Source organism: Quercus suber, unplaced genomic scaffold, assembly GCF_002906115.3.
Source record: "Quercus suber isolate HL8 unplaced genomic scaffold, Cork oak 2.0 scaffold_14, whole genome shotgun sequence".
Lineage (NCBI taxonomy): Eukaryota > Viridiplantae > Streptophyta > Magnoliopsida > Fagales > Fagaceae > Quercus > Quercus suber.
Window position 1 is genome coordinate 2,578,270 of NW_027069479.1, and position 13,915 is coordinate 2,592,184.

The 13,915-nt window shown below is 34.0% G+C and overlaps 1 protein-coding gene across 1 annotated transcript; it reads left to right on the forward strand.

Moving 5' to 3' along the window:
• Positions 1-8,129: 8,129 nt before the first annotated feature.
• Positions 8,130-12,991, forward strand: LOC136070688 (uncharacterized). The gene is made up of 3 exons (XM_065780976.1): positions 8,130-8,387; positions 9,711-12,787; positions 12,884-12,991. Exons 2-3 carry the CDS (start codon positions 9,905-9,907, stop codon positions 12,968-12,970), a joined length of 2,970 nt encoding a protein of 989 aa, XP_065637048.1. The 5' UTR covers positions 8,130-8,387; positions 9,711-9,904; the 3' UTR covers positions 12,971-12,991.
• The last annotated feature ends 924 nt before the right edge of the window (positions 12,992-13,915 follow it).

Sequence of the window (13,915 nt, forward strand, 5' to 3'; positions counted from 1 at the left end):
CAATTAGTTAAAAGTAATTAATAGTCATTCTTTTATTTTTACTATTTATTCTTTTTTTAAATTTCAACTATATTATTGAAGTACTAAGAGTCTTATAGTTTAATTGGTTGACACTTCTTGATATTTCAAACAAAGACACCTTAGAATTAAATTGCCCTTCAATTGTAGTAACTATCGAATTATAAAAAAGAATTATATTATTAAATTATAAATTTTAATTTACATTTATATGATTTTTTTTCATCCGCACAAATCCATATATACTATAAAGGCACTTGCATATTTTGAACTCCAAACGATGAAATCATAACAACCCTAATAAAAACACACCCCATATTGTGAGGTTTATCATATAAAGTAACTATCATATACAAGTCTCACTGACCCTAACAAAAATTAAAAATTCTCTCCCATTTGCCCTAGAACACTTTCCAAATTGACAGTTCTTTGTGATTTCCCTAAAGAGAGATCTAATTCTAGATCTCCAGTAACTTTGTTTGTGCCAAATTTAGTGTCAATCAAGCTATCTGTGAGTTCATTGGCTCTTTTTATCTGGTTAATTTGAAGAAAGATGATCTTTATTCAGACCTTCTGCACCTGATGTTCCAACTTTTTTCTTGAATGTTTGCCTGCAATCCTGATGAAAAAAAATCAAGTATCCAAGCAATATCAAGGAGTCCATTAAATCTTAAATTTGTACCTTGGGCATGCAAAATTCCAGTTACAGCATCCTGCAAGGCATTCATAAGTGTCTTCCCTTGATCCACAATGGTCAAGACTTGGACATAATTACAAAATAAATGTATATAAATATACACAATTATATGGTAAGCAATGAAGTGAGAGTATTTACATGTTAGAAATTTGCAGTCCCTACCAAGTACAAACAGTCACTGAGGGGCCAATAGAAATCCACCAAATTTTTTTAAAACAAAAAATGCAATACACTCTATCAAGTAGCTCGTAAGGAAATCTTAGAAGACAATTAATTTTTTACACAATTTTAATTGACTAGAATAATTTCATATGACTCCTTAAAAATGTTCGTAAGCCATCTTCCAAGGCAAATAACGTGAGTGTAACCATCACAGCCACGAGTCAAATGGAAAGTCATATGAGCAGTGCTACAAACACAAGTTGGTAGAATATGATTGGTGGTAACATTATTTTCATATGGGGCCACCACTATCATTATTTTATGATATACCTATTAATAATTGCCACCTCAGCTGGTGTGAAATTTGTTTCCAAATTGTTTGTATATACTTAGATTTTCTCAAGTCATACATCAAAAGGGGGGCAAACCTATACACAGGAAGTATAAAAAATGAAGAAACAAAAGAGATGGTTGATAACAATATTAAACATTAGTATGCTCATAGAAGTGACATCATGGCAAAAATATCATAGAAATGAGAATTCTAAGTCTTCTTCTTCTTCATTTCTCCCCTTCTATTAGAGTAAATATGGTTATATCAAGTACTAATTAAACCTATCGAAACCTCCTGCATCAACACCGCCTTCGTTCATTAAGCACCAACCCTACCCAAGCATCACAACCCTCCAACCCCTTTACAGAACCATCGTCATTTTCACTAGTCAAAGTAAATCACCTCCTTTGAGCTTGCACCATTCATTACCATTTTGTGATTGTTGAAAGAGGTGGTGGCGCATTTTGGTCTATTTGCGAAATTAGTAAGAGCTTTATGGTATGTAATTAAACTGTGTGCAAGGATAAAAGAGAATTAATTTGTTAGGGTTGTGTGATTTGCACATAATCATAAGCTTTAATCGATTTTTTTTTTTTTTTTTTGGAGAAGCAAACACACGCGCACAAGATAGAGGGAAAGATATTTTAACATAAATGCACACTACGAACTCCACTCAAAAGTCAGGATAACATTTAAAGAAGGGTGGGGCATATTATACTACTCATAATACATTCTCTTAAACAATGCTTTAGCCATAAATTTGATTATGAGTGCATCTTGCAAAATTTAAAAGGTTGAGGTGGTGATTGCAAATTATCAAAATTTGGAATGCAAAGTCCAAATACTACCAAATTATGATGAATTTATCCAATTAAGTATCAACCCTTTGTTTTATTATTATTATTAATCACAGGCAGAGTACTCCCGTATGCTCAAAACCGACATTCCACCTAAGATTACCTTGGAAAATGAGATTTGCAGGAGTTTGCTAGAATCTTATAAGTTCAAAAACTATTAATTAATTATGAATATTTTAACAGATTCCTCCCACTGTAAATCAAATTGCCCCTAAAAATCCATAGCAATGACAAATAAAACAATCAAATTCCCCATTATAAAAAAAGAAAAAAAGAAAAAAAAAAGGTTAAATTCTCCCTATAAATTAAAGTAGGATATATAGGTGATAGATAGGTTTCTCCTTCTAGTCCACATCCGGATGGATCTAGGACCCCAAATTATTTTATAATTTTTTACCACAATTTTAATGTGGTAAATTATGAGCAGTTGCTTATCACTTACACATAGACCTATTATTTTTTCTTCACTAATCACAACTCTTTCACATCACAATTATGACAAAATTGTATAAGGATGGCAATTTTTACCCGATCCATCAAACAAAGTGGACACAGTGCTCATAAGCTCCTCTCTCTGAGATTGAACTGACACGTCACAGACTGACCTAGTAACCCCAAAACCCAAATTATCCCATCCACTCAAGCACCCATCAAGCTCACTCTCATTCCGACAACACGTGTGCACTCTGGCTTCAAACCCCACCAATTCCTCTACAATCGCATGCCTAAAAAGTAGAAAAACAAATGCCCAATTCCTAGTTGGCAATATAATTAATTTCTCAATTCTCACAAACAAAAGAGGAAAAGAAAACAAATTCTAAGACTTCTTTTCTTCTATGTATATAAAAATGTGTACCCGATTCTGCGAGTGCCACTGGTGACGAGGGCGGTCATTCCACAGAGAGACCATCTGGGATTGTCAATAGGGGCACTGTTACTGTTGGTGCTTGAATGTGACATGGGTTGGCTCCGAATGGGTGTTATGGAGGTGGGTTGTGATATTCGGAGCTTTGAATGAAAAGTCAACGGGTGAGGAAACGTGGGGTTTGAGAAGATTGGAGAGTGTGGGCATAGGAGATTAGAGGTTTTAGAGAGATTTGAAGAAAAACGAGAAGAAGAGGGAGCCAGTGGAAGTGGAAAGAGGGTCTGAGACATTTGAGCGGCGAAGCAAGCAGTCAGCTCAGCTGAGTGGTGTGACAGTGTGAGAGTATGAGTTTTGAGTCCTTGCGGTGGTGATGCTTTCCGTTATTTTATTGACCAATCGTGTAAAAAAAATTATTATTTTATTGAACCGTCAGTTACTCCGTTAGTTTGGTGACGAAATGGTGCTTCAAGGACTTAAATGAAAGACGTTAATTGGTTTAAGGATTAAAAGTGGTAAAAATAAAATGTAGAGACTAAAATAAAAATAAATAAATAAATAAATAAATAAACCAAAATATAGGGACTAAAAGTGCATTTACGCCTTTTTTTTTTTAATACATAATTTATATTCTAATTTAATCTAAATGTATATGTGTGTGAAACTCCTTCCTGGAGACTTGAATCCCAATCCTTACCCTCTACACCCCACAAGCATTTATACTCGTGGAGTGATCATCGTATCAAGAGACTTTATAGTGAACCAACATTAAATATCATAGCCATCAGAAGGTTGGACTCTCACAATGTTAAGAAGCCAAGGTTAAAGACATACTAAAGCAAGTAGTAGCACAACATAAGCCACACCATCATCCATGCATGGTATCTTAATTTGACAATTAGTGCTCCATGTTCTTAAGAACCCAATGTTTGTATGCATGTAATGTCATTGTTTTTTTCTTTTTGGTAAAAGAAAATAAGTGGATGAGATTTATAAGCATTTGTCATGATCAATCTATGGGCATACACTAGAGTACAATAGCTCAATGGCATAGCCTACTCTCCTTTATTTGGAAAACCATCATTTAAATTTATATCCCCTATTGTGGTAACTACCGAATTATAAATCTCATCCACTATTGTGGTAACTACCCCACAAGCATTTAATTCGGTAGTTACCACAATAGGGGATATAAATTTAAATGATGGTTTTCCAAATAAAGGAGAGTAGGCTATGCCATTGAGCTATTGTACTCTAGTGTATGCCCATAGATTGATCATGACAAATGCTTATAAATCTCATCCACTTATTTTCTTTTACCAAAAAGAAAAAAACAATGACATTACATGCATACAAACATTGGGTTCTTAAGAACATGGAGCACTAATTGTCAAATTAAGATACCATGCATGGATGATGGTGTGGCTTATGTTGTGCTACTACTTGCTTTAGTATGTCTTTAACCTTGGCTTCTTAACATTGTGAGAGTCCAACCTTCTGATGGCTATGATATTTAATGTTGGTTCACTATAAAGTCTCTTGATACGATGATCACTCCACGAGTATAAATGCTTGTGGGGTGTAGAGGGTAAGGATTGGGATTCAAGTCTCCAGGAAGGAGTTTCACACACATATACATTTAGATTAAATTAGAATATAAATTATGTATTAAAAAAAAAAAGGCGTAAATGCACTTTTAGTCCCTATATTTTGGTTTATTTATTTATTTATTTATTTATTTTTATTTTAGTCTCTACATTTTATTTTTACCACTTTTAATCCTTAAACCAATTAACGTCTTTCATTTAAGTCCTTGAAGCACCATTTCGTCACCAAACTAACGGAGTAACTGACGGTTCAATAAAATAATAATTTTTTTTACACGATTGGTCAATAAAATAACGGAAAGCATCACCACCGCAAGGACTCAAAACTCATACTCTCACACTGTCACACCACTCAGCTGAGCTGACTGCTTGCTTCGCCGCTCAAATGTCTCAGACCCTCTTTCCACTTCCACTGGCTCCCTCTTCTTCTCGTTTTTCTTCAAATCTCTCTAAAACCTCTAATCTCCTATGCCCACACTCTCCAATCTTCTCAAACCCCACGTTTCCTCACCCGTTGACTTTTCATTCNAAATTGGTATTTTTTTTGTTGTTGTTGTTGATAGCCGCTTATAAAATTGGCCTTAACCTTATAATTCTCCAATGATAAATGTTATGTCCCTTACCTAATCAAAATTTAGTTCCATTAAAATGGGATACGTTCTATGTGTTGATTGAGATTGATATACAAAATGTAACAATTTTATGGACAACAATCAATTTCGAAAAATGTTGCATGATAATAATAGGATGTTTTATCTTGAACTATATATATTATATAACACATCAAAGAGACTTTAACAACTCGTTTATATGAATATTAAAAAAAAAAAATCAACTTTGATTTTTTTTTTTTTTTTTGATAAGCAAGAAATCAACTTTGATAATACCATATAATATAAGATTACATATGATAAGATTATCTTATCTTATTGATTGATGTGATGAGTAATGATGTAAATTCCGTAGATGCATGAAAAGAGAGCATGGTAAGTTTGACAAGGACACCCGTATAGTATTCTTGCTCCTAGCTTTAATATATATTGGCGCCACTACTTCCGGCAAGTGGAGCCCACATCCCACCTTGACGCCTACGAAAGAGAATATTTTAAAGTCAACAATTGGACCGTACTTTCAACGCGCTCGTACACGCGTGGGGTCTCAACAAAATCCCAAATTACTGACCTGTCTTAGATAGATAAAACTAAAGCCGTGTTTGGTAATTAAGAGAGGGAGTTTGTTATTGTTGTTTAAACAACAATTTTCAGTATTTAAACAACATTACACGTATTTTTAAAAAATACAAATAACGTTAATAGAACAATATTATTAAACGGGTCCTAAATTTTAAGAAAACATATGTGTTTGTGAACAAAGTTAAAAACAGTATACACTTTTTTAACAATTCCAGAAAAAAGAAGCATACAAACGCATGAAATGGAAGAGTATTGGACGCATTGAGTGCAGTTAACTTAACCGGTAAAATTTAAGTTATTTTGGTTCATTTGAAAATATGGTATATTTTGTTTTTCATTTCCTATTTTTTGTAGGATCCATTAATAAGAAACTTGTTTGAGTTTGTTTTTTGTTATTGTTTTCGTTTTCAATATCCAAAAAATGTGATAATGAAAACAGAATATGAAAACAACTTTTAGACATTTTTATTTTCAGTTAAATGAGTTTAGTAGCATTTTTGTAAAAAAAAAAAAAAATTGAAGATTTTGAGCATATCAATGAAAAAAATAGCTTTCACCATAGGTAAGAATTAAGTGCCAAATAGGGTAGCTAGTGTTTTTTTTTTTTTTTCCTTATATTTAGAAAATAGATACATAAAATGAAAATGAAAACAAAACATTAGTTATTGGAGGAACCAAACAAGTTATTGTCATTATTTAAGAGAACTGAGGTTCAATTTTTGCTTACACCAAAAACCTAATTGGTGTCTTATACTGATGATGTGGAGCAATCATTATAAAACAAATGTCATAAATTTTAAATATTAAAATATTTATTAATTAAAAAAAAACTAATGATCAATAGATACATTGACACACCATCCATATGCTTTTAAACTTTTTGTATCTATCATTAGTTATCTCAATCCATAACATAACAAAATATGGTATCTCCGGTGTCCATATATATATTATGGCAAAATTGTTTCCAAAAAAACATTCTAAAGAGAAAAAACTTAAAAATGTTGAAGATGTAGTATATATATTACGGCAAACTTGTTTCCAAAAAAACATTTTAAAGAGAAAAAAAATTAAAAATGTTGAAGATGTAGACTTCACATGCGTACATTGCTTTCATTATTTTTAGTAGCATCAATTACAATATGCTACTTTAATAGATGAAAAACAATTAAACAATTATGAAAAGCTTTATATAGGTAATTTTATGATTTTATATATTTTTTATAACAATGGGAAATATGTTTGTAATATATAAACAGTACATTAATGTACAATATCAAGTTTATAAAAATATCCACGATATACATTATTAGTTATTTTTGGTTGGGATGATGAAAAAGTACAAGAATGGAAAATGTTAGAAGGATACACAAGCGAGAGAATAGAAAATTTTATGTTTTTCATCATGTGTATTTGATAGAGATGATGAAAAAGTTGAAGGATATAAAGTAAATTATTATTATGTCCTTATTATCAAAAGTAAAAGATTAAAAAGGTCGGGTAATTTTGTACTTTTTTTTTCTTTTATCATTTTCTCTCATTTTTTTTTTTTCATATGAATTTGGAAGTAAAAAAATGGTGGGTTTTGGTGGAAAACTCCAAGCGCCCTATTTTCTTTCCTTTTAATTTTCACTCCATCCAAACAATAAAAAATCACATTTTTCTCTCTTTTATCTTCTCCTATTTTCCATTATATTTTTTTCACACCAACCAAAGCATATAAGAAATATCCATTTAGACATTTGTCTTCTCTTCAATATTTTCTTTTATTTTTGGAAAATACACTTATGAATAGTGTTAATTGTGCAATATATATATATATATATATTGGTAGTTGGAAATTAGATAGAAACAAAACAACACTTCCATCAAGGTAGGGTTGGTACATATTAAGTTACAACAAGAATCAGGAAGTAAGGTGATATAACAAAAAGAGAGGTCTTTCAAAAAAAAAAAGAAATAAAAAAAAGAGAGGTAACTCCACAAATAGAGTGTCCAAAATAACAAAATCTTGCCGCAATTGTGCAATGTTATCAACTTCTAAAAGGAATTTTTTTCATTATTTTTAGACATTTATTTATCTCTCCCTTCTCTTAATCATTTTTTTTTATAAACCTTAAACTTATACGCCACAACTAAAACTGACATTAGTTTTCTCTTAATCATTTAAGTATTTGATATTTGTGCAAATTAGAGTGGGGGGGGAGAGAAAGGTCCTGTGCTGTTGCCTGTGCCCCCTGCCAGTCTGTGTATTGTTTCTATCTACCAAAATAGTTTTCAAAAAACATATCGTCCAAACAGGCCTTAATGCAGAATGCCCTATATCTCTCACCAAAAAAACAAAAAAAAAAAACATCATTACCTACAAAAAAAAGTCGTAAATAGAGAGAGAAAAAGAGAGAGAGAGAGAACTCAAACTAATCAAAAAACACTTAAAATATCTTAAAATATTTTTTTATTCTATCTAAAAAAATTAAATATTTTGAAAATGGAAAATTAGAGAGAGAGAGAGAGAGAGTCTTTGAGCTTTGGAAGATAAACTATGTTAGAGAGAGAAAAAGAGAGAAGGGAAAATTTGCTTCAGTCCACCTGAAGATTAAGCAAAGCTCTGAGTCTTTGGAGCTAATTATTTTTTGGGTGCTTTTTTTTTTTTCCAGGTAAATATATATATACTTTGAGAGCTTGATCTCTCTCAAAATTTGATTTAAATTTTTTTTTTTAAAAATGATTAGTGATTTGTATTTTGTGTTTTGATGGGCGATTTTGGATTTTGATGTTAAATTTCGAGCTGATCTTGATTGAATTCAAGTGGGTCTGACTTGATATGTTAGATTTTTAAGTTTAATTTTTGTGGGTTTTGTTAGTTTTTGATTGGTGCTGAATCTGGGTTTTTCTGGGACCTTAAAGATTAAATCTTTATTTATTTTTTTGAGGCTGATTTCTGTGTACCCAAAATGTTTGTTTTCTGGGTTTCTATGTTTTTGTGTGCTTACTTTACTTGTCAGAAACACTGTTTTACTTGTTAATATCATTTTCAAACCAAGCAATGTTTAGTCAAAGTGGTGCACTTTGTTTGACAATTTCAGTACTAGTCAACTCTTTAGGTGTGTTTTTGGTGCTTACTTCGTCTGCTAATGCTAATTCTATGTTGATTTTGGTACCCATTGAAGATTATTGTATGTTAATTACATTTAAGCTGGTATAATTCATAGACTCTTTTAGCTGATTGCAGTTCTATCCAATTCTGTTGGGTCTATTTGATGTTCTTTAATCATCAGTGACTAATTTACTTGTTAGGAACATTGATTCTTGGTTACATTTATGTGTGCTTGTGTGTTTTTTGTTTAATTTTAGCTCCAAGATGTACCCTTTTAATGTGATCGAATGTTAATCTAAAACTATGTTAAGAGTCAATTCTAGGATTATACTAATCTTTCATGGTTTTTCTGTTTGTTTGTGAATTGAGATGAGAAACACGAGCCATGAATTTATACTTAGTCAGCTGTTTCATTGCTAAGAAAATGAGAAGTAAAACATAATAAATTTATATTTTGAAGCTATGATTTTGCCATTGTCTAGGGCTCGTGGGTAATTGGTAGCTTAAAAATCAATTGGATAAGCCTAATATGCTCCTTATATTGTTTACAAGGAGTTAGCTTTGTTCTGAGTTGTAGTGATGACGTCTTTAATTTAACTTATGTTAAGATGTATGCTGATTTATAAATGCATTACTCAAATTCTCCAAAATTATGTGCTTATTTTGTCGAGTGGTTTGACTACTGTCTTTGGCCTTTTTTGTTTTAGATGTAAATTTCCTTTATACAGAATTATCTTTAACGATTTTGTTTCCTTTGAAATTTGCTGAGATCTTCGATGTAGTGATACAAGATCTTTGTATTTATGGTCTATAATTAAAATGCTTTAAGTATCCTTTCTTGTTGGAGAGTATTGCTAATTTTCTTAAAGATTGCTTAATGTAGGAGAATTCTATATCTGTGTGACCAAGTTACTGAAAGCTTGTCTACTCTTTGATTCCTGGTTGAGGATCTGAAACACTTGTCTGCATTTGAAGGCTGTCTGCAGGAAAAATGCACTTTAGGTTGAGCTGATATTGCACTGGGTCAATATTCATGGTATCTCACCTTGGGGGCTTGTCCCATTGAAGTTGAACTGAATGGAGAGAAATCTTGGGAAGGGCACTGGGGATCAACAGATTCGATACAGCAATGTTGAAAGTAGAGATGAGGGATTTGGGTCAGCAAATCAAAGATTTTCCCAGGATCCATCGAGTAATATTAACACCAACTTGCGACCTCCAGATCACAATATGTCAGTTGCAGCTAGACCTGTGAATTTCTCCATTCAAACTGGTGAGGAGTTTGCATTTGAATTTATGCGGGAAAGGGCGAATCCTAGGCAGCAGTTCATTCAACATTCTTATGGTGAGCCTCACAGTACAACTGGGTATATGGAGCTCAAAGATATACTGGGAAATAACCACAGGGGTTCAGAAAGTGGGTCAGATATCACAATGCTCAACTCAGTGGAAAAGGGCCGCATTCAGGATTTTGAGAAAGGGGGATCTTCCACACATGAGGACAAAAGTTGTTATGATTCTGTGCGATCAGTGCCACGAACCTCATCAAGGAATGACGTTAATCGAGGACTTCATGGTTATGCCTCATCGGGGGCCTCTGATAGCTCATTAACAAAGGTGAAGTTCCTCTGCAGCTTTGGTGGTAAAATTTTGCCTCGTCCATGCGATGGAAAACTTAGATATGTTGGTGGTGAAACACGTATTATCCAGATAAGGAGGGATATTTCTTGGGAGGATCTTGTGCAGAAATCATTGACAATTTACAATCAAACTCATTCAATAAAATATCAGCTTCCCGGTGAGGATCTTGATGCATTAGTGTCTGTATCTTCTGATGAGGATCTACAAAATATGATGGACGAATGCATTGTACTGCAAGATGGTGGATCACAGAAACCTAGGATGTTCTTGTTTTCTAGTGTTGATTTGGAGGATGCTCATTTTGGTCTTGAAAACCCTGAGGGTGATTCTGAGGCTCAGTATGTAGTTGCTGTGAATGGTATGGACTTGAGTTCAAGAAAGAGCTCAAGTGCTTTGGCAAGTGCTTCAGGAAACAATTTGGATGAGTTACTCAGCCTAAATGTTGAAAGGGGGAGTGGTCGAGTAGTGCCAGAATTAGCCGGGCCTAGTACTGCACATTTAACAATTAATGCACCTTCATTGACTACTCAATCATCTCAACCGCTGCCACCAAGCTCATCTAATGCTTTTGAATCCAAATCACAACCTTACCAGGGACAGAGGACACATCATGGAGAAGCTGGGCAGCATCTGTTCTCTCCTTTCAACCCATTGGAGAGCTTCCCTAAGAAAGATGATAAGACTACTGTTCCTTTGTCTGTTCCATTGCAATATGTTTATGGTTCTGACCGTTCTAATCATGCAGCAGCTGGGGAGAATTTACCTCCAATACATGTCCATAGCCATCTGACTCAACAGGCAGGTTTAAATGAGCAGCTGTATAGTGGCTTTCATGCGCAAGATTCAGAAGTATCTGTGAAAGAGCCGAAATTGAAAAGAGATAGCTCGGGCCAGAAGCTAAATGAACCTGAGAAAACTCAATTGCTGGAGAAGGAAGCATCATTTAAGGAGGCAAAAATGAAAAGAGAGAGCTCACTCCAAAAGATAAATGAAACTGATAAAGATCAATCTTTGGCCCATGAGTATGATGTTTCTTCTCATCCACATGATTCTTCTGCTCTGAATTATATTTCTAGGGAAGAAGTATTGATTGCTAGTTCAGCAGCAGAAATAGGATCTCCCTTGGTGTCTATGAAAAGTAATAAAAAGCTCCCGGAATCCATTCAGAAAAAAAAGCTCCCTGAAGGAGTACATGATGGGACGAAAAATAATGATGATGGCCATTTTTATGCATCTGGTGGACGGTTCACTCCGGGACATGGTGGCTCTGAGGGTTATCCAGCTGACTTTAGCTATGAATCAACCATGGTTCCTCCACCAGTTTTTCATTCTGAGCGATTTCCCAGGGAGCAGGCAGAGTTGAATCGTTTGTCCAAATCGGACGATTCCTTTAATCCTCAGTTTCTGATGACTCAAGCTCGTTCTGATCGTTCTCAATCAATTGCCGAATCAGTTGATAAATTGCATGATGGGCAACATGTTTATTTGCAGACTGAGCAGGTGATTTCATCTTCAAAACCACTATATACAAATAGCCAGACTGTTGAAGATGAACTGGCAAAATTCGGAAAATATAAAGAGTTTGCTGACAATATTAGTAACATAAATTCCAATATTTCTGGGGACGCACTTGAGTCAAATTTACAGAGATCTGAGTTGAGACATGTAATTAATCCTGTGGATAATCGTGGATTGGCCTGGGTAAAAGAAAACTACAAAGACGCCTCTATAAAGGATACAGACGCAGCTGGTTTGAACAATCTAACAGCAAGACAAGGAACTTCTGGCAAGCACATGGAAGAGTCTGCTGTTGTTGGCACTCCTGAGCACGGGGACATTCTTATTGATATAAATGACCGCTTTCCTCGTGATTTCCTGTCTGATGTATTCTCAAAGGCGAGAATCTCAGAAAATCTCTCTGGTATCAGTCCACTGCATAGTGACGGAACTGGCTTGAGCTTGAACATGGAGAATCATGAACCTAAGCATTGGTCATACTTTCGAAACTTGGCCCAGGATGAGTTTGTTAGAAAAGATGTTTCTCTTATGGATCAAGATCATCTGGGTTTCTCATCCCCACTTACAAATGCTGAGGAAGAGATTGCTATAGATTACAGCTATCCGCCTTTGATGTCTGATGGAGTTGCTCTTAGTAACATTGACTCCCGTATCAATTTTGATGAGGACATTCGACAAGGGTCTGTTGTTGTTGGATCCAACACCATGAATTTGCATCCAGATTACAGTCCTGAGCTCAAGGGCAATGAAAGTGTGCAGTTGGATGGGGTTAACCTCAGAATGCCAGAATCAGATTATCAGGTACATTGTCTATACATTTTTCTTTAGCAATCCCTGTTATTACACTTGTATTTCTTTCCTGTGGCAATTCATTCTTATTTCTCTTTTCACTTGTAGGATGGGAAATTGGATATTCAGAATACTGGTGCACCTCTTGTTGATATTTCTCTTGAAGATTTTGATATTAGTACCTTGCAGGTATAATGCTTATAGTTCTGAGTTATCATGCCTTATTTTGCCCATCTGAAATGAAGCTACGTGTTTTTTTTAATATGAAAGCCTTTTATCTTACACTCCAATAAATTTGTCAAGGCACTGTTTGGATATGACTTTGTAGTACTTTTCTTGCATTAGCAAGCAATTGAAAAATAATGCATTAAAAGCATGTTTGGTATGGACTCTGAAGTTTCATTTACAACTATGTGTGTATATGTGAGAGGCATGATTATTGTATTACTTGAAAACAAAAATGCTGCCTCCTCTCTTCTTAATCTTATCACTACAACCAGATAACTGCAGATTTATCTTTTAGGTCTGGGTTTGCGTTATAAGCTTTCCAAGAATATAACAGCATATTAAGATGCCAGTCTCAATTGCTCACTGTTGTGGCTTTATAACATACATGTTCTGATGTGTGATGTATGTAATCCCACAAGTTGCATGATTATTAGAGTATGTTATTTTGAAAAAAAAAGTACTGCCTCCCCTCATATATATATATATATATATATTTTGATAAGTACAATTAGTTAACTCCAACTTGATTCTTTTTGGTCCATGTTTGCTTTAAAAGATGTTCAAGATTTGTTTTTTGATAGCTAGGTAGTGGGGGAGGTGGGGTTCGAACAAAAGCCTTTCAAAATTTTTAACTAACATATAAAGATGCTAGTCTCTATTGTGTAGTTTTGTGTCTTTACAACGTAAATGTAATAATGTCACTTAATATTATGGAATTGGAAGTGTCTCACATACTGTCTCAGTGGATTGTGAGGTGATTAGGCCGATATGCTCACATTCTTATGTCTGATGTCTGATGTTTGATTGAAAGGCTAGCTTAGGCTCACGCTTGGTTTGAAAACATTGAATGTCTATGTTGACAAACATGGAAATTGAGAAATTACCAATGTATTTGAACCCAAGAGGAGTAAA

Coding starts and splice junctions, on each gene's coding strand:
- LOC136070688 (XM_065780976.1), top strand. CDS start 9,905: ATGGAGAGAAATCTTGGGAAGGGCACTGGGGATCAACAGATTCGATAC. Junction 12,788..12,883: donor TGCCAGAATCAGATTATCAG/GTACATTGTCTA, acceptor TTTCACTTGTAG/GATGGGAAATTGGATATTCA.